Source organism: Salvia miltiorrhiza, chromosome 5 (genome assembly GCF_028751815.1).
Source record: "Salvia miltiorrhiza cultivar Shanhuang (shh) chromosome 5, IMPLAD_Smil_shh, whole genome shotgun sequence".
Lineage (NCBI taxonomy): Eukaryota > Viridiplantae > Streptophyta > Magnoliopsida > Lamiales > Lamiaceae > Salvia > Salvia miltiorrhiza.
Genome location: NC_080391.1, coordinates 28,363,806 through 28,384,314, shown reverse-complemented (window position 1 = coordinate 28,384,314; position 20,509 = coordinate 28,363,806). Strand labels below are relative to the sequence as shown.

General features: G+C 36.1%; 3 protein-coding genes across 8 annotated transcripts in view; 2 read left to right on the top strand and 1 right to left on the bottom strand.

Annotated features, from left to right (window-relative positions):
- LOC131025745 (uncharacterized) overlaps nucleotides 1-20,509 on the top strand; it is a 774,387-nt gene that overhangs the window by 512,710 nt on the left and 241,168 nt on the right. The gene's annotated exons all lie outside the window — the stretch shown is intronic.
- Nucleotides 508-4,151, bottom strand: LOC131026291 (BTB/POZ domain and ankyrin repeat-containing protein NPR1). 3 transcript variants are annotated; one of them, XM_057956116.1, is made up of 5 exons: nucleotides 3,724-4,151; nucleotides 2,624-3,553; nucleotides 1,432-2,185; nucleotides 1,136-1,333; nucleotides 508-934 (listed from the first exon to the last, which is right to left on the bottom strand). In XM_057956116.1, the coding sequence occupies exons 2-5, from the start codon at nucleotides 3,173-3,175 to the stop codon at nucleotides 678-680; spliced, it is 1,761 nt and encodes a 586-aa protein (XP_057812099.1). In that variant the 5' UTR covers nucleotides 3,176-3,553; nucleotides 3,724-4,151; the 3' UTR covers nucleotides 508-677. The 3 variants fall into 3 exon arrangements, with proteins under 3 accessions (XP_057812099.1, XP_057812097.1, XP_057812096.1); XM_057956114.1 differs by having other exon boundaries at nucleotides 2,624-3,572; nucleotides 3,724-4,014; XM_057956113.1 differs by having other exon boundaries at nucleotides 2,624-4,133.
- LOC131026281 (putative E3 ubiquitin-protein ligase LIN) lies at nucleotides 16,759-20,422 on the top strand. Of its 4 annotated transcripts, none has more exons than XM_057956092.1 (5): nucleotides 16,759-18,006; nucleotides 18,069-18,192; nucleotides 18,267-19,586; nucleotides 19,659-19,962; nucleotides 20,038-20,422. In XM_057956092.1, the coding sequence occupies exons 1-5, from the start codon at nucleotides 16,922-16,924 to the stop codon at nucleotides 20,178-20,180; spliced, it is 2,976 nt and encodes a 991-aa protein (XP_057812075.1). In that variant the 5' UTR covers nucleotides 16,759-16,921; the 3' UTR covers nucleotides 20,181-20,422. The 4 variants fall into 4 exon arrangements, with proteins under 4 accessions (XP_057812075.1, XP_057812074.1, XP_057812072.1 ...); XM_057956091.1 differs by having other exon boundaries at nucleotides 18,264-19,586; XM_057956089.1 differs by having other exon boundaries at nucleotides 18,264-19,586; nucleotides 19,659-20,422.

The window sequence follows — 20,509 nt, the reverse complement described above, 5'->3', positions numbered from 1 at the left end:
TATTATTTTAATAAAATTTTCAGTTGAGACTATGGGAGTAGAATAGTAAATTTATCAAATATTTATATTAATTTAATAAATGAGGGCTATAGTTATAGTGTGTAAAGTATAGAATCACCCTTTTATCTTCTTAGATTAGATTCATATAATCATATATTCATAGTCAGTGAGTAAATTTTCCGATAAATTATACTCCCTCTGTCCACGAAAACTAAAAAAGCTGAAAAAGGTGGTGTAAAAGACTAAAAGGGTAGGGTTAATGTGTTTTGATTACTTTTACAATAATAATAATAATAACAATAATAATAATAATAATAATAATAATAATAATAATTAGTTTATGGGAGACTAATTACATAAGTAATGGTGGAATAAGGTGGGCCCAATAGGTAAAGTGTAGTAATTTTAAAAGTAAGGGAGGGTAAATATGTCCAAAAAACAGAGTGTGAACTTATTTTGTGGACAAGTTTAGAAGCAAGTGTCAACTTATTTTGTGGACGGAGGAAATAGCATTTAATAACTTTACTGACATCTTAGAAATTACAGATCTTCACAAACTCAAAGTTAGTAACTGATGCAGTAATAGCAGCATCCAAAAAGATTTATTACAAGATTTGGGGAAAGACACATCTCTAGAAGAGTAGAAAATAATGCAAGAACTATTTTTTTTTTTTTTTTCAGATTTTGTATACTTCGTAAGTTATGCAGTCTTTGAAAGAAGAAGATGAGGAGGAAAACCCAGAGCGATGAAGCTTAGCTTTGTCCTTGTTGAATGCTCTGTGAACCTCATCTCTGAGCTCCATGAAGCGCGTTCGCTTCATCTTCTGCTCTTCCGGGGTGCCCGTCTCAAGGTAGAGTGCATCGGGCAAGTCATCTTCCATGAACTTATCCAGCACCTGTGAGCAATGGGGAAAGTAGCGCCGCCCCAACTCAACTGCCACCAAGATCATCAACAGAGAAAGAAAAAGTTAAAGTCTCCTCCACGAATCTCTATAGATGGGCGTGGGCCAGTGAGGTCCTTCAGAGACGACATTCGTCCTGTTTTATTTTTTATAAAATCTAGAAAATATGTGTATGCCTTTCAAAGGTTGCAATGGAAGTTGCAAAGATTAAGAAGGAAGATGGTTAGTTATACCTGTTCTAGAGAGGGTTTCTATTTTTGAAATAAGCCGTTTCTTCTGGGAAATGGGTGTCTCGTTCAAATCCACCTCCATCAAGTTCCCACTCGAAACTCTTGATGACAAAAGGCCAGCAAGGTCTGATGTGGTCTCAGCATACGCGATTTCCATAGCTAACTTAGCTTCGGTTGGGAAAAACATCCGAGCAAATGCCACTGTAAAATGTGAAGTTCAAATGCATGTATTAATAATGATCACTAAATTAGTAAATTTCAGAATTAGTATCGACTTGAACATTAAGATAACAAGTTACCTCGGTCTTCCAAGTAGAGCAATTTCATATGCAGATCATCAGCCATTGCAAGGGACAAGAAAGACGCGTCGGCTGCAGTTGGATTCCTGCGCATCTCTCTCTCCAAGACGTCTATGCATATCCGGTCTTTGTTTGCTTCCTGCCCTTTCTCTCGCTTCATCTGATACTCCTTTGGCCTCACCAGTCTCCTACAAATACTGACAGCACTCTGCCCATCACATGTCGGCTCTGCAGCAGATGCTCCTTTGGTTAGAAGTGACACTATAATTGATGGTTCCTTGCGCCTAGCAGCAACATGGAGCACTGTATAGCCCCGTGAATTCCTTAAGTTGACGTCGGCAAGACCTAGACTAAGCACCTCCGATACTATCTTGGGATCACAAAATGCTACGGAGTAATGTAGAGCACAGGCCTCGTCTAAGGTTATATCAGACTCGGTCAAAAGAAGTCTCACAAGCTCAATATCATCCGAGTCCAATGCCTTGTGTATTCTCTTAATGTGTTTCTCGAGCATAGGATCCACAGGGGGCGCTTGATTTTCTTGTTCTGCTTGAAAATTAAGACGGAGCAATCTAATATCCTCTGCAACACTGGACGGGAGGATCTTCTCAATGAAGATCGTCTCAAGGTCCGATTGAGCTACTCTGTGGATGCACACAGTGAGGAGTTGACTCAATTGACAATGGAAGGCAACTGTAAGAATCGGGATGACATCCTCTACAATAGCCTTGCCAACCAAATTAACAAGGCGGCGCTGCAATTTAAAATTGAATTTACTGAATGCTCGAATCTTCACAAAAGAGAAAGCATTTCCAAGTTTCAGCTACAACTATGCATTAACATATTCAAACATTACCCCTCCACGCTTAGCGAATAGTCAATTAACATACTATAAGGGCAACCCCGTATATAAACTACGTGTATTACTCCATCTAAAAATACCTTAAGATTCACAGTTATATCTAGGTTCACAAAGACAAACACAAGAATGATTTTATCACCAAAAATACGAGTTTCCATCAAATGTTGAAAAACGGAATTGGAATTAGTTGATACTGTAAGAAAACATCTCATAACTCATTAGTCATTAGTTCTTGACAACTAAAAAGGAAGGAAACAAAAGAGCAAAGGCATACAAATAAGCATATTCGATTCTTGAAGAAATAAGTAGAGTTTAGCAGCCAGTTTATACCTGAAAAAGAGAAACAAGCTCCGAGACCTGAAAAATGGTAGATGCATACATCAATTCTACAGCAAAGTCGATCGCAGGTCTGCAGGCATCGTGAGCACATAAACTATCAACACACGTAGACACCTCCAGTGGAGACGGCCTAAGCTTCCCCGTGTACAAGTAGCTCAAGAAAATGACAAAAGCCTCGTATCCAACCTTGCCATAAGGCAACAAATTTGTCATGTAATACCTCGGCTTCCCTTCCTTGCCACCAAGAACCTTATCCTTGTCAAGCAGATCATTGAAAAATTTGCTCCGGGCAGCTAAAATACACCGGTGCACGCCCACACTAGTCTCTTCTACTACAATCTCTGCATCACTAAAGTCACCACCGGATTCAGACAACAGTTGCCCTAAATTGCAACTCAACTTACTCAAACTGATAATTTCAAGATTCAACCCTGCCTCTGATCCACCAGAAGCATACATTTTGTTACTCGTTGTTGATCCATTCGACAAACGAGAGGGGGAGGTGAAACTGATGGAGGATGATGGCTCTGCAGAAGTATCCATTACCACAACATATGTGCAAGAGTTCCTACCTACGATGACTTGCCCTCATATTAATCTACCTACTAACCTTAACCAAAAATAAACTCGAAATATATCATGTCCTTATCAAATGTCCGGCAGCAACAACGATATGACAACACCATCAAATTCTTCCCACTCTTCCGTAAAGCAAAAGAAGAGGGAATCATCATGCCAAGGACCAATACACGGCCAAAATTCCTTTGTGCCAGAATCAAATACGGTGGCACCCTTTTCAACAAAGTCACAGAATTTAGAATTACATCAAAACAAAACGTGTTTTTTATCTCTCTCTCTCAAATATATTTCAAAGAGTGCCAATTCACCGCTGATTTCTCGTGTTCTTGATTCTTGGCGCGCCTGAAAAATCCCATCAACCCTTTACAGCAAGAACGCTTTATGAAGACGAATTCAAGAATTGGGAAAAGGAGACTATAACAGAAAATCCAATCGGAAAGGACACAAAAATTCCAAAGAAAACATGACAAAAATAAGTTCTTTTCCACCTCCTTGAAGAAAGAAAATCTTACCTTATCGAGCTGAGTTCGAATTGGTTTGGTAGAGAATTTGCAATCAGAGAGCATCAAAAACAGGCATTGAACTAGATCCAGAGGCCACCCAACAGAAAATTAAGGCTTAGAATTCAAGGAAACAAACAGTCCAAAGAGGGACCCACATGGGTCTAGTGAAATTTCGTGATGGGAATCAAAGAAATTATCTAAGTAGACTGCTGAAACTTTTGATTTACAGTCGCCACTTGTTCCTCTACGTAGGAATACGAGAAACCCATTATTCTATTCCGGGTCCAACCTCGGGTAAACTAAACACTCACGCATTCAATTTTTTTTAAAATATTGGGATCGGGTTTTACTTTAATCCATTGTATAAAACTCAAATTCTAATAAATCAATACAAAAATTTACCAAAAACAAACTTATTTTAATCGACCCACTATGACAAGAGCAGTAAAGAATTTATAAAACTTTTATGCCGATATGATAAAGTAAAGCCACCGACCGGCGTCGGGTCGGAACGGGTTACCGAGCAGGAATTTAGGCGGAGTGGTTGGGTCGGGCCTACCCGTGAGTTGTCCGGTAGCTTTTGGGTTCATATTTTATTAATTTGGATTAAAATTTAATTAAGAAAATATTACGTGTAAGTGTGAAGTAGTTTAGATGACGACAACGGTGACGTCATGATTAGGATGTCGGCTTCCGCTCACGCTGTCTCGCTGCCGTCACCTTCTCATATCATATTTTTACGTAAATTACTTTGCTTCTTTATTTTTATTTTTTTTGTTTTGGGGAATCAAATTAAAAAACAATAAATCTATGCAGTCACATTGTGGCCACCCACACTAATATAATAAGGATAATCTTGATTTATTTAATTTATTTTTTAAAATAAAAATAGGATTTAGTTATTTTATTATATTCTCTACATTGTACTTATTTTTTTAATTTTTTTTTGCATTTTTTATTTTTTATTTATTTTTTAATAAAAATAAAAAAAGTTACCAAAAAATTGCAAAAAAGTAACTATAATGTAGAGAATATGATAAAATAACTAAATCTTATTTTTATTTTAAAAAATAAGTTAAATAAATTAAATTATTTTCTACTTAAGTAAATTGTGGGTAGCCACAATGTGGCTGTTTAGCATTACTCATTAAAAAACTGTTGCAATATGTTGGCGATGGCCCCGTACAGGAAGTTTCGTCTTCGATTAAAATGTTTAGTTTAATGTTTTTAACCACGTCTTTAGTGTTTTTTCTTTAAGATTTAGTAGTTTAGGGTGAAATCTAACACGGGTCCAGTTTCATCTTTTTCATCATAAAATAACGTGGCTGAGCTTATAGGAATTTTTATTTGTTTCATAATAATGTTTGTCAAATAAGAGTTGCTATGAAAATTGAATCAGTCTGATTGTAATCACTGGTAATTTTTTAACTAGCACTCCCCTATATAAATATATGGGAAATCTATTATTATATACAACCTCCCTCCGTTCCATTGATAATACTTCATTATTTTTTGACATAAGTATTTAAAAAAAATGATAAAAAGATAAAAATAATAGAAAGTGGTGGAGCTCATAATTTTTTATGAAAGGTGTGATTTCTTTTTCTAAAACATATCATTATCAATAGGATGGACGAAAAATGAAAATGAATCATTATCAATGAAACAGAGTGAATATAACAGCTACAAAAAATCTTTAATAAAATACGAGCTTGTTTTGTTTTCGACTAACCTTCAATTCTTTGACATTGAATTTGTTTAGTATAGTTATCATATAAAACAAGAAATTTAATTAGAATACTGGTTATTTTAAAACAATAGATAACTTGGATTGAATCAAATATTTAAAATATAATTTTGTGTTTTTCTGCGCATACAATGAGATAATACGCCTCATAACAGAATTGCTGGCCTAATTGGGCCTGATTCCATCGATTGCACCTTATTTGAGCATGAAAATTCTAGTCCACCAACATCATATTGGACTAAGAGTGATTCCATGTATAATGTATTAATGTCCCATTTTATTCGTTACTAGTACGCCCGTCCGTGCGATGCACGGCGAACATCAAAATAAAATGACATGTTTAAATAAATATATAAATATAAACATTAAAGAGAATCAAAATATAAGCAAATGTTAAATATATTTTTTAAATAAAATAAAATAAAATATCAACATCAATTATTCAATAAAAACTCAAATTTGAAAACATAAATTTTTAAGAGAGTGCTCGTGATATAGTCATTTTGAATATTAAAACACAATATTTGGCCACTAATTGAAAAAACACAAATTCTGGCAATTTTTTATGTGTAAAGACTGTTTTGCCCTTAATTAGGGTGGACAACAGTGCCATATGTGTCAACTGAAAAAAAAATCTAAGTATATGGCACTAATGACACTAATATGGCCATAAATACTATTCATGCAACACTACATAAGAGAGTATATGGCACTAATATGACCATAAGTATCATTCGTGCAACACATTAAATGGAGAATCTAAACCCTAAATGTATAATTTAAACCCTAAATGATAATCTAAACTCTACGGGGAAGTGTTCAAAATAGCACTAATAGCACTAATATAGCCATAAATGTCATTCGTATGGCACTAATGCCACTAATATAGCTATAAGTACCATTTGTGCAACACTGAGTATATATATGGCACTAATAACCCGCATGCAAACCCAAATTCGACCTGAATCCAGTTCGCCCTATTTAAGGGCAAAACAGTCTGAAAAAGTAAAAAATGGCCAGAGTTTGTGTTTTTTCAATCAGTGGTCAAATATTGTGTTTGCATCTTCAAAATGGTCATGTGAGTATATTGTTTCATTTTTTAATACTATACAAAGTGTAATGATAATTATAATTATTAAATAATTTAAATTTATTTGATAAAATTAGCATTACTTATTATCATATAAATAAATACATCTATCCATACACAAAAATAAATAAAAAGTCATACTATTTAAAATTATATTATTAATATATATAACTAATGATTCATCTAAAATTATATAAAAATTAATACAAAAAAATATATTTTAAAAAGAGAGTTATATAATGAACCAATATATTTTCCTTCGTCATTGTTACATTCTAGACTATTATGATTAAAAAAACATGTAAAACACAAAACATGATATTTACTTATTTTTTCTTTAAAAACACAAAAATAAAAATAAATACATAGATAGAAAAAAATTAATATAGTACAAAAAATTAAAAATATTAAAAATTAAACATGTTATGCACAAAAAAGTAGAGGAAAAAAACAATTAAGAAAGTAGAGAAGAAAGATAAAAAAAAAACTTATTTTAATATTTTAAATTGCCATAATTTGTTTTAAAAAGTCCTAAAATTTTCTATGAAATCACATAAAAAAAGTTCCAATTATATCTGTGAAATCATGCTTAAACATGTTATGCACAAAAAAAGAAAGATAAAATTGAATAAATAAATAAATTAGTAATACTATCTAAATGAAATTAAAAGAAATAAATAAAGTATCAAACGAAAATAAAATAGAATCAATCAAATGTAAATAGATTATTTAAGAAAAATATGTAAAATAAGGGTGGTGAGGAGAGAGAAAATAATTTAGTTTGAAACTTAAAATTATAATATCTTTATTATTTTAAATCTATTTTAGACCTATTATATATCAAAATTAAAGTTAATTTCATGATCTTTAATTTGATATGCATTTTAAATATTTTATCATTACTTAAATTGTACAATTTTAAAAAAAAAAAGTAGTAACAAATAAATAAAAGAAAAAAAGTTTAATTTGGCAAAAAAAAAAACGAAACAAAAAGGGCTCCTCAACTAAATTATGGTAGAAGTGGGTTGAATGCACTAAAAGAAAAAAAAAGTTTATTTTGGCAAAAAAAACTGCTCCTCAACTAAATCATGGTAGAAGTGGGTTGAATACACTTTAATACCTAAAATTTTAAAAATAACTATAATTTTAAATAATGGCGGGAAAAAGTAGTCGTTATACTGCTCTTTTATATAATATATAGATAGTTTTTTTTTATCTAAGAATAAAACAATAATATTGATAAATTTATTTTATATATATATATATATATATTATAAAAATGATTAATGGTGGTTCCTATTTTCTCCATGTGATGACTCGAACCCCAACCTATTAATTGAAGGAGAAGTATCTTAATAAGATGAGATACAATGTACCACAATTTTGTTTGTGTCACTGTATTCCACTATTATATGTATCATTTATATTTTTTTATGAAGACTTTATTATAATACTATGGATTATACTTAACTTATATTTGTAAATAATGAAATTGAAAAAGTTATATAATTTCACTTTGGATTTATCACTCTTTTACTAGCAATAAAAAAATGCAATTATAACAGTGTAATTGATAGCAAGTAGTAAGTTGGGTATCGTATCGATATGGACTGAAAAATTAAAAACACGATGAATAATCTCACAAAAACACTAACTCAATATTCATATATGAGAATAAAATATGGTGAAGAATAAAAAACTAAACTCAAGACAAAGCAAATAAACTCAAGGAATAAAATCAAATAATAAGGACGTTGACTCTAGGGAATGTATTAATGTTAATTAAATCTATGCATTTAACCTATTGATTCAACTACCAATTTAATCTAACCTTGATGAAAAATCACAATATTCTCTAACGAACAACTATGAAAGTTGATTAATAAATTCTCTATCACATTCAAGTTTTAAGAGAATAAATTAACTCCAAAAGCACACAAAGAATAATTTCATAGTCCACTTATCACATTCAAGTATCTAATTAAACAGCTAGACATGCAGACTATTGACCAGATCATTCTATTATATGCTTTTATTTGCTTTACTCGGAGTTGGTCTCGGGCAAAGTTTGCTTTCTATTTAGACCTGCAACGTTTTAATCAAGTATGTTATTTTCTTACTTTCTCTTTGCCTTTATTTATTTTGTTATGAGTAGCTAAAATAATACACCTGATATGAGCTAAGTCAATATTGAGTATGAGGGTAATAAATCATGAGGTCTAAAATGGACTTAATAACAGTGCAAGCATATTCTCAAAGCATTAGGCTTAAAACAAAACAACTTAATGAACTTGAGGTATTATGAGGTTGATAACACTTTGGCTAACATTAAGTTACAAACAGTACGCGGGTAGCATCTCCCATTCTTTATAATGTGGTTGATGCGGCGGTGGTAGTATGCCTTTGGCCATGCCTGTGACCATTTGGGTCAAATGGCTGGGCATACCCACACAAATCAAGTTTTGCTGCGAGGAATCTAACAGGGCAGATGGAGAAAAATAGACCTTTTCTACCCAATACGAAGGGCGTGGATTAGGGCTGAGTGAGGTTGTGTTCGTGAGACCGTGACAATGGGGGCACAACTCACTGTAGTGGTGTTCACGGGAAGGGAACCGCCGGTTTCGGGCCTGAATCGCCGTAACCGGCCCGCTTGAGTGTGGAAAAAGTTTCGGGCCGGGTCCAAAATCGGCGGTTCAAGGTCCAGTTCAAACCGACGGTTTTTTGAAAATTTTATTTTTTATTTTTTTATATTTAGTTTGAGTTTGAGTGTTGTGAATATTTTTCCTTGATAATTACATAATTAATTTACTGTACTACATTTAATTTAATTATTGAAGACTATAATAGAAATAAAATTACAACACTCAACTATAATGAAGTTCGTATTATTATTAATTCAAAGTAAACATGTACAAATTACAATCTTTAAATTACAAAATGTAATAAATAAACTAAAAATAACATATACTCCCTTATATTCATTATTATATAAGTCGTTCTATACCATTCATTTTTTATAAATTATATGACGTTTTGGAAAACACTTTCAAAGTTAACCTTAGTAAATAATCTAATTTATTAACTTTGACATATTTTTTCGGATCTCGTTTATCATTCATTTGTAGTAATTTGTTTCACATAATAGAATACAAACGTTTCTTATCCTCTTCTCACTACAAATTCCCAAACAAAGTTCTCCAAATTTATAATTATGGAATTAAGAATTAATTAGAATTGATTAAGGTTAATTTTGATAAAAGAAGATATTATTAATCTCTGTGTAATAGCTTAGGACGACTTAATTATATAATGAATAGGAGGGAGTAATGTTTACACTTTATATTATTTCTACAATTACACAACTACAAAGTACAAGTCTAAGTTTAAAATTATAAATTTAAATAATACTATTAATTTGACGGTTAACCGGTGGTTAACCGACAGTTCGACGATTAGCCGCCGACCCTAGCGGTTAACTTGAACTAGCAGTTCAACCCAACCTCCAGATTCACAGTTCAATATTTCAGGCCCTTAATCGGACCGTGTATAGGACGGTTCTGGTTCCATCCCGTGGTCAACGGTCTGGCCCCGAACCGTTGACTTCGAGCCGGTTCATGTCGGCTCCGGTTCAACCTGAGCATCACTAACTCACTAATCAAACGGCCCATAACCAATGACATGCAGGCACAACGAACAACCTTGAACCAATGACCGAAAGACACCGCATACCTAACTAGACTATGTTCAGATCATGTTTATTTTATTATTGATATTATTCCTTGTTTATTTCAGCATTTCATTTACAGTCAAAGTCTCAATTCCTTTCAGACCAAAATCCTGACACTTAGACCAAATGCATCACATCAACTATTGTGACATCAAGTACTGAGATACACCAACTCTCTATGGGTTCGACTCTATACTTGCCATTAACTAATCTTGATTGCAGGGAATAGGAAAAATACAAATATCATTTTGTCCGAGGTCTTGACGATCAACTTCGGCAACGTACCAGGAATCATAAATCATACGTTGCAGGGCAAATTAGTATCAATAACTCAAACACACAAATTCAATCAACTTTATACAACCTTATAATCAGAAAACGTACTGCCAGACATAATGAAATAAATCAAAGACAAGAATAAAAGAAACGCAATTGAATTAAATAAAATTGATAAAACCTAGGAATAATTTTGAATGAACAACTTGATTTTTCAATCTTGCAGGAAATAAATCTAAGCCCACTAAAAATTATGAAAGCAATAAATTCTAAAGCTAAAAAAAACTATGAAAAGAAGGTGAGAATGTGTGTCTAATAGATCAACAAAGGACATATATATAGGCACAAGAGAAAGAAAAAAAAACATAGTACAAAACTAAAAAATAAAGAGAAAAACTCAAATATAACTCAATCTCGGACAAAAACAGTGACCAACTTCGTCTCCCTCCATTTTTGTTCATCAAAAAGTGCAAAAACGGTGCCCACCATTTTCGTTGGTTTTGTTGAAATTTCCTGAGCGAAAACGGTCCTCTCGATGCAAAAATTGTGTTCGTCATTTCGTGCCGTTTTTGTATTTCTCTGCGCTAGTTTCGTATTTTGATTATATCTTTCTCGTTTGAATTTCGATTTACGATCCATTTGCGCTCACGAACTTATATCGAGATTGATTTACATGCATATTCACTTCTATGTTACATCGTTATGGTGCTTAATTGAGTATTTTCATAGTTAATATCGAGTTATATTGCTTTGAATTTGCTTAATTATTTCGAGGAATAGATTACTCGTTCGTGTTTGTGTTGTTTTTACATATTTTTGGACTCGTTCGGGAAGCTTTTGATGACATTTGAGGAGATTTCACGAAGAAATGAGTCTGAGAGCGCCGAATGCAGGGGCGCGGGCCACGAAGGCCACGTGGGCAAGGCGCAAGCCCGCGTGCCAAGTCGGGGCATTTCGAGGAGACAATACGGTCCAGACGCGCGGCCGCGTGACCTGGTTGCGCTACCCGACGCCAGACGTGGCCCAATGCGCGGCCGCGTGCTCCGGCAGCTTGTCCAGCGCTTTTTCTTGCCCAATTTCGATTTTTCACTTAAAAACATGATTTTTGGAGTGAAAAATAAGCCAGAAAACCTAGGGCACATAAAAGAATCCCAAGACAATTTTGAGCAATACTTCACTTTATTTTATTTTTTCCTGAGAGCTGAAAGAGACAGACGGAGAAGACCTGAATAGCAAGTACTGAAGATTCACATATTTTCTACGATTTATTTGTTGAATGTTTATCTATTTTCTTGAGATATTTATTCTAGTTCATATGTCTATGTGTGACTAGAACATTTTTTATCCTAGGGTTTAGGTAGTAAACAAATTTGGATTTCTGACTTTGTTCGATTCAATTTATCAAGAATTAATATCATTTTTATGTTATTGTGCCTGTTGATTACTTAATTGCTTGATCACCAATTTTGCATAATCTTAGGTTTTAATTTGATATCGGGAAATGATAATTATTACCTGAACGAAGAACATAAAACATACTTGTTGATATTCGTGAGAGAGTAGAGATAGGACATTAATCCTAAGGACTATTGGGAGTTACATGTTTAAGAGTGTTCCGGGGACGACAATCTTGCATGTAATCAACTGTTTGTATGCCACGGGAGTGGGTATAGACGAGCATTGAGATTGTCTTAAGAAAATCATCTTGATTTATTGAATTGAATTTGTTGGATTATCTGAATCTGTTGAAGCCTTTACCTTGGGATGATTTATTCACATTTGATTCTTCGTTTCTGTTAGGTTGAATTGTTTTATTTTTCCAGTTATTTATTTTCTTTGTATTAAAACACAAACCCATCTTTTATTGTTTTTCCGATAGAGAATACATAGCAATTTAGGATAGTAATTAGTTTTAGTCAGTCTCTGTGGATTCGACCTTAGTTGCCTATACATTGCACTTGTGCACTTGCGGCGTGTAAAGAAATAAGCGAACATAGACAATCTACAATTTTTGTTCAGATCATTCAACCTAATTCAGCCTAAATATTTTTGTAAAATTCATCAAATTACAAGAAAATATCACAATTCACAAGATAAACCAATTCAAGCATAAAATAACTATTAAACACTCAATTTCCTATAAAATTGATATCTTAAGAACATTGAAAACCATAGAAACGTGAGTTTTATCATGCCAAAATCTATTTAGACTATGAACTTAATTTATCCTATAACATACTCCATCCGTCCCGTGAAGCTTGATCAGTACTCCTTTTCGGGTTGCCTCGTGAAGGTTGATCACTTTTCTTATATTGCAAAAGTTTTTTCTTTTATTCACATTTTCACTTTTTCACCTACTATACTTAACACATTAAATACTAGCTCCTTAAAACTCATGCCTAAAAGAAAGTGATCAAGCTTCGCGGGACGGAGGGAGTAGTATTGTCTATATGACCTTCTGTGATCGTCGATCACCATACAATATATAATTAAAAAAAATTCAGACAATATTGCAATATAATTAACAAATAAATATAAAGTAAACTATGTGACAAAATATTTGTTCTCATTAATCAGGAAATAAGGTTATTACAAGTATACTAGTAGCTAAAAACATATTTTTCAGTACATAACCCTAACACTCTTAAGGCTGGCTATTCCAGGACCTCGGGCCTTGGCATTAACCACCTACCGCTAGGTCAATGCACGGACACAAATTATATGTTGCAAAGAAGATTTGAAGACTAGCTAAATAACATTCAAAGCAGCGCTTTGACCACCATATGACTAGGGATGGCAACGGGCCGGATCTGGACCGGGTCTAGTCAATACCAGATTCAGATCCGTTTTCATATATCAGATCCAGATCCACGGATCTGAAAATTTTGGATCCAGATCCAGATCCGCGGGTCCGCGGGTCCAGATCCATGGATCTACTATTTTTAAATTAAATTTAAAAAAAATCACAAAATTAACATCTAATTTTCATCATGAAAAATTTTCCATCAAAACTTCATGAATTATAGATGGATGAATAGATTATTCAATTACATCATCAAGCTATCAAAGGAAAAAGTTCAAATAAAGATCAACAGATGATTTTACCAAAAAACTTCCAGCATCACAAGATTTATGAGTTGACGAATAAATACACAAGGCTCTTATTTCGGGAAAATAACTCTTCGCCAAATAATAATGTAATGCCTAATAACTCTGGCGCCGACCGGACGCAGGCGGCGGTCGGAGATGGAGATGGGCAGCAGCGCAGCACGCAGAGTCGCACCAGCGAACTGGAGAAGGTCTGAAGGTGTCGGCCGAACTGGAGTGCTTCGAGAGCTCCAAGAAGGGAAAGAGGGGCGGCGCCGCGGCGGGCGAACTGGAGGAGGATGGGCGTGTGTCGTGTCTGCTGCAACTGCCTGCTACTGTCCCCACCTTCGCCGGCGGGTGGCGGGCGAATTGGTGAGGCGGCGACCGGCGGCCGGGCAAGGGAGTGAGGGAGAGTGGCTGAGGCGGCGGAGTGAGAGAGATTGGGAGAAGAACCGAGAGTGGAGAATTAGAGTTGGAAAGTAGGGTTTCAATTTTTAAGTTATTCTAATTTTTCTATTATTTTAATTTTTTAATATATCTAATATTATTAATAAAATAAATATAAAAAAAATAATATATTTTAAATAAAATCAGATCTATGGGTCGGATCTGGGCCGGATCTGGATCTCAAATTTCAAGATCCAAATCCAGATCCGTTTTAGAAAGTGAGATCCAGATCCGTGGATCCAAAAAATTGAGATCCAGATCCTTAAAATCGGATCTGGATCCACGGATCTGGACCGGGTCCAGGATCCACTGCCATCCCTACATATGACCGAATTAGTAATTGATGTTAACTGATCTCCAACCTTGATTGCCCTTAAGGTTGACGATGTTTCTTCAGCCCTTGCTCTTCCGCTTCAACCTACTCATGGTTGATTTTACACTTCAGATTATCTTCAGAACTGATCATCTTCTTCATGTCCGCCTAAGGGACGCTAACAACTCAAGTTAGTCCTGCAATTTCAAAGAAGTATCTTTACAATATATATACATTCATGGATAAGTTAGTGAAATTCCTCCTTATCTAGGCTTTGAGCTTTCCAATCGTAATTTTGATTTATTAGACTATGCTCAATAGAGAAAATATAATATCATCCACGTCAATAATGTGACTAATTTTCAAAATTTGTACATTTGTAATTTTAAATTTTGAAACCCCCTATGTCATATACATTAAATTTTGATATTTTGAATAGGAGGGAGTACTTGTTTCAATATTTTGAAAGAAGAGGTTTGGAGAAAAAAAAAAACGAGGAGCGGGCACGAGAAAAAGGTAGAGCATAAGTTATAAATAATGGAGAAAGCGAACAAAGGGAAAAGTTAAAAGGAATGTTTGTTAGTGTGTGGGTGGGTGTGTGTGTGTGTGAGAGAGAGATTAATGGTAGCCCAAAGCACCATCTCTGAGTGGTTTTGTCATATCTTATTCGTTGGAGGGCTGCAATTTGACTCTTTCATCTACGGAAGAATTCAAGTGGCAGAAAGTTTCCACTTATATTCAATCAATGGGATACATTTGACTTGGTCGTTTTCCATTTATGGATGACTATTTACAACTCATAGTAATTATTGTAGATATGTTTGAATCTTGATAGTAAAAGCATCATGTTGATATCCATGCAAGGTAATAAATTTTATAACTTGATAATTTCTTTTCCATGAAAAGTAAGACAAATCAAATCACCACTAAAACTGGAGAGTTGAGAATGAAAAATGGGTTGGTGTACACAAGTCCAACTCAAATCATGGTTGATAGCATTATTAGTTTGCATTTGCAAGGGAATGTTGGATAGTAAATGGTGGGGTGGGTTAGAGGTTGAAACCTATCACATGCAAATGCAATGGAAGCTGAGGTAGATGACAAGGAGCTTCAGTATAAGTCGGCATCAACTTTTATGGACACCCAATTTTGACGAACCTCATTAGCTTTCCACACAAGCGGCTACGCACTCTCACTCCCCCGATTGCAGCGTGACCACTTCACACACCATCATCCACATGCTCTCTTTCTCTCTCATATTTTCAACAACACTCGTCAGAATCACAGTTTTTCAAATCAACATTTCAAATATATTTGCTCTTGTTTTCTACCGTTTATTTCTTTTTATCGCTTCAACTCGATTTAACAGATTAAATACACGTCTCCTCCACATAATCTAATAAAGGAGTGTCGATTTCAACTTAATTGCTCGAAACTCTGCTTCAACATATATATAATCGATTTGACGTACTAGTAGTTAATTTTTTTTTTCAAATTACTGAAATCAATTAATTATAGTAGTATATTCTTGTTGAAGTACTTTTTCCCTATTGACTTTTCAATTTTCTCAATACACTCGTATTAAATGAAATAAGATTTAGTGTACCACACTTTATGTCTCACTTTGTGTCCCACTTTCAATTTTGTTTAATTTCTTATATATATTTTCTTCAATTTCAACTTTTTTATGCTTTAGTTTAATTTTGTGATTATTAACTAGGGTTTATTCCATCAATCTAGGGTATATAATTATTTTTTATCATTTAATTTCACTTTTATTAGCTAATAATAGGTTGATAAATTCAAAGTCATGGTATATGCTTTTAAAAAAAATTAATTTTTTGAAATAAAAATTAAATATAATTCATAGTATTATAATAAATTTTACTTTTATAAAAAATATTTTTAAAATAATAGATATAAGCATGGGGCATAGTGACACACATAATATTGTGGGACACTGAATCTCATCCCGTATTAAATATTCTTCAAAATTATCAATCTCTCTTTCTTTGGAATGAATAATTTTTTGATGATATATAATGACTTAGCTTGTAGAGATTTCTCATATAATTTCATTCTTTCAAGTATCGTTAAATACTTTCGGTACGGGTTTTAATAAAATGTGAGTAAAGTTAGTAGTGGAGTAAGGGTCCCATTTTAAATGTGAGTGGAATGGTGTGGACCCTACTACTAAAAATGGATGTGGCATATTTTTTGTGGACGGACGAAAAAGGAAATTGTGGCATATCTTTGGTGGATGGAGGGAGTATATTTTTTAACATGTAGTAATAAAATGGAATGGGGCCATATTATCAACCTATATATACTAATATTTCATATTTGATGGCCAGTTAGATAATCAAACCACTGACATTATTAACAAAGGTAGCCACTTCTCCAACTAACCAACAAATGCAATAAAAACCCATTTCTAAATATATGGAATAATATATATATATTAGTAAAAAAAGAAAAGGTTATTGGAAATGAAATGGGTGCAATCTTGTCCTGATTTCCATGCTTAGCAAGGCACCACCTCCAATCAACTTCTGCAAATTTGTCCAATTCTGCGTGATTCCGTTATCTCTTAAAAACGATGCCCACAGTTATTATACATCTGGTCCTAAACCTACGCCCATGCCCATGGCCTCCCTCCATAAGCTGCTGTCTCAAGACGGCTTCCACCCTCGCAAACCCATCAAAAAGGTCAACTGGAAAATTAAAGACGACTCCATCACTCTCCCCATCTATATCTGCCATGATCGCCGGAGCTTCGACTCCTCCTCCTCCCGACCCCGCTCCATCGCCGCCTCCGATGCCAAGCCAGTCGCTGACCGACCTGGGCCCGCCATCGAGGACGTCGCCACCAAGGCCATGGTCGCTATCTTGAGCGGATATGTCGCCCAGTATTCGCGAGACCCCAGTTTTCGCGCGAGTACTCGCGAGAAATGCCGTTGTTGCTGCGAGAGAAGGAAGAAGGCGGATGCCGAGATTTTGTCTCTCTTGGAGATGGGAATTGAGAGCATCGAGAGGTTGGTGGAGGTGAGGAGTGAGAAGATGGATTTGGAGTCGCTGCAGAGATGCATCAAGATTCTCAACGCCGTCGCCGACTCCACCAATAACGATTCATCATCATCATCTTGTCGGAAGACCAACTCGTACATCTCAGCCTGCGCGCATCTCTACTTATCCATCGTCTATAAAATTGGTAAGAACGACAAGATTTCAGCTCGGAATCTGCTGCAGGTTTTCTGCGACGCGCCCTTTCTTGCTCGGACGCGTCTGCTGCCCCAACTCTGGGAGCATTTCTTTCTGCCCCATCTTCTTCACCTCAAGATATGGTACAGCAACGAGCTCGCAGGTTGTGTCAATGATGCCCACAAAGACAAGAAGATCAAAGGTTTGAACCAGTTGTATCGTGAGCAAATGGATGCCGGCACACTTGAGTTTGCTTTGTACTACAAAGAGTGGCTCAAAGTTGGAGCTCAAGCCCCTTCCCTTCCTACTGTCGCCTTGCCTTCCAAATCCAAATCCAACTCCAAATCAAGAAGGAAATCATCCGAGTCTTCCACTTCCCATCACTCCTCCAGTAGCAAACTGCTGTGAGTCTTCCATTCTTTGGCTTTTTCTTCACCACAAAACTGAGTTTATGTTTTGCTAATAGGTATCAAGCAGTTTTTGGTGCAAATGCAACGAACCAATCAATGGACTTTGATGATCAAAATGGATCTTCAAAAAGTGTATGGGATTCTGAGGCCGAAGATGTCAAGCATTACAATTATATCCAAGTAAGTAGCTAATAATTAGTTGACATTTTGATGAAATTCTAGCTATAAATGTCACAAGTATTCAATTTTAGCAGAAGAAAGCGGTTTCTCACAGAAGATCATCCAGTCTAAATCACCAAGTGCACAAGGCAGAGTTGTGGCCAGACTCCCACAAATCAGATTATTTCAGATTCTTAGGATGTCGGACAGAACCAGCAGAGTGTTTCGTGTCCAAAATTGAGAAAATCGAGGTTGGTGAGGATGAGTCGAGTGATGTGGCAGGCGCCATTGCAACGGTGTGCTCATCAGAGAGCTTAACCGAGTGCGAGGGTGCAGTTCGTGCAGTGAGCAAAGCTTGGCTGAGTGGTGACGGGGACACCCGTGCACAGCTGGAGGGCTTGCTATCTCGAGCTGCAGTGATACAAGGGATACTGGAAGTTGTGTACGTGTCGAATGATGATGAGATCTTGGAGCTAGCAGTGTCGATTCTGGCAGAAATGGCGGCCAAGAATGAGGCGAACAGGCGCTGCATTTTAGCCTCTGATCCGCAGCTTGCAGTGACAATGAGGCTGCTGAGAAGCAGCAGCCTGTTCTTGAAAGCTGCAGCTCTGCTTTACTTGGTGAAGCCCAAGGCGAAGCAGATGGTGTCGATGGAGTGGATTCCGTTAGTGCTCCGAGTTTTGGAGTTTGGTGATCAGCTGCAGATACTCTTCACTGTGAAGTGCAGCCCTCACGAGGCAGCTTATTACTTCCTCAACGAGCTCCTAACGGGGTTTGACGAGGACAAGAATTTTGAGAACGCGAAGCAGATCATTTCTCTCGGAGGATTAGGCCTGCTGGTGAGAAGGATGGATGTGGGGGACATGCCTGAGAAGACCCGGGCTGCATCTGTTCTTCGTCTCTGCATACGAGCAGACGGAAGCTGTCGCCACTTCTTGGTCAAGAACGTCAAGAGAGACGCGATTCTAAGCCTATTAGTCCTTGAGCAGTGGCAGGGGCAAGGGCAAGGGCATGCTCTGGCTTTGCTGTATGAGTTGCTATGTGTTAGCAGGAGACACAAGAGGATAGAGTTGTTGAGTGGACTCAAGGAGGGGTGGAAGTGGTTGAACACCCTCCAGATTCTGCTGCTGCGCCTCCACAAGGCGCGACCAGAAGAGAGGCCCATGGTTGCTGTGGTATTGCTGGAGCTAGACCTTTTTGTGGGCGATGCATCCGAGTGCAGCGTCTACAGAGAAGATGCAGTGGATGCAATCATCGAGGCGCTGGATTGCTGCGTGATGGATGAAAGAATACAGCAGCAAGTAGCAAGAGCCCTCTTGATTCTAGGGGGTCGCTTTTCCTACACGGGAGAGGAGGAAGTGGAGAGATGGCTCTTGAGAAAGGCAGAAATCAGAGAAAGCTGCATCCCCTCGCAGGTAACATAACTCGATTATTGCATATACTCTCCACCTCTATCACTTGAGTAACGTGCAACATATTTTTATCAGAACGAGGATGAGAAAATGAGACGAGAGTGGCAGAGGAAAGCGGCATTAGTCCTGCTTACAAGCGGAAACACAAGGTTGCTTTCTGCTCTATCCGACTCCCTTGCCAACAGCATCCCAAGTCTGGCTCGAGCTTGCCTCATTACAATCGGCTGGATCAGCCATTCGCTTGCTGATACAGATCTTCGCCTTGCAGCATGCTCCATTATCGCCCCGCGCTTGATGGAATGCCTCGTAGACAACACCAACAACCTTGAGGAAAAGATTCTGGCCTCATTTTCATTACATAGTCTTACAAATGGTACAGGTATGGCAACGTCATTCTTCACAGAATCACATGCACGTGGTGAACTAATATTTTCCTCACAAAATTTGTATCCAGATTATTTTTCGCAGCAGCTCAGAGTTGAGAACAACTTCCTGGGCTGCCTGCAGAAGCTATCTAGAGCGACATGGACAGCAAAGGAGCTCATCACTTTCATCAAGACCAGTTGTTCATCATCTCTGGGGTTTCTCTCTGACTAAATCTTGTCTTAGATTCTGAGTGTAAGTAGCCAATTTGAGTTCTTGTATATAATGATCTTTTCATAGAGTATTTGCTAATTTTTCTTGATTCATTCGTGCAAAAATGCTTTGTAGTTGACAAATATTTTGGATTCGACATTCTTGGAGAAGCCTAAGAAAGTATATTTAGATAAAAAAAAAAAAAGAGGCAGGCAAATTTGTACTCCCTTTTTGGCATGGTTATTAAGAATAAAATTGATTAATAGAGAGAGTAGTATTTTGGAATGGAGGAATGGTATGCTGTTTATCCGGGCGAATTTGTACTATATCAGACTGATTCAATTTCAGAC

Excerpts from the sequence above, each read along its gene's own strand:
- LOC131026281 (XM_057956089.1), top strand. The coding sequence starts at position 16,922 with ATGCTTAGCAAGGCACCACCTCCAATCAACTTCTGCAAATTTGTCCAA. Across the intron at positions 18,007-18,068 it reads TCCTCCAGTAGCAAACTGCT|GTATCAAGCAGTTTTTGGTG; the intron begins GTGAGTCTTCCA and ends TTTTGCTAATAG. Across the intron at positions 19,587-19,658 it reads AAAGCTGCATCCCCTCGCAG|AACGAGGATGAGAAAATGAG; the intron begins GTAACATAACTC and ends TATTTTTATCAG.
- LOC131026291 (XM_057956116.1), bottom strand. The coding sequence starts at position 3,175 with ATGGATACTTCTGCAGAGCCATCATCCTCCATCAGTTTCACCTCCCCC. Across the intron at positions 2,186-2,623 it reads AGCTTGTTTCTCTTTTTCAG|CGCCGCCTTGTTAATTTGGT; the intron begins GTATAAACTGGC and ends TTTAAATTGCAG. Across the intron at positions 935-1,135 it reads AGAAACCCTCTCTAGAACAG|TTGAGTTGGGGCGGCGCTAC; the intron begins GTATAACTAACC and ends TCTTGGTGGCAG.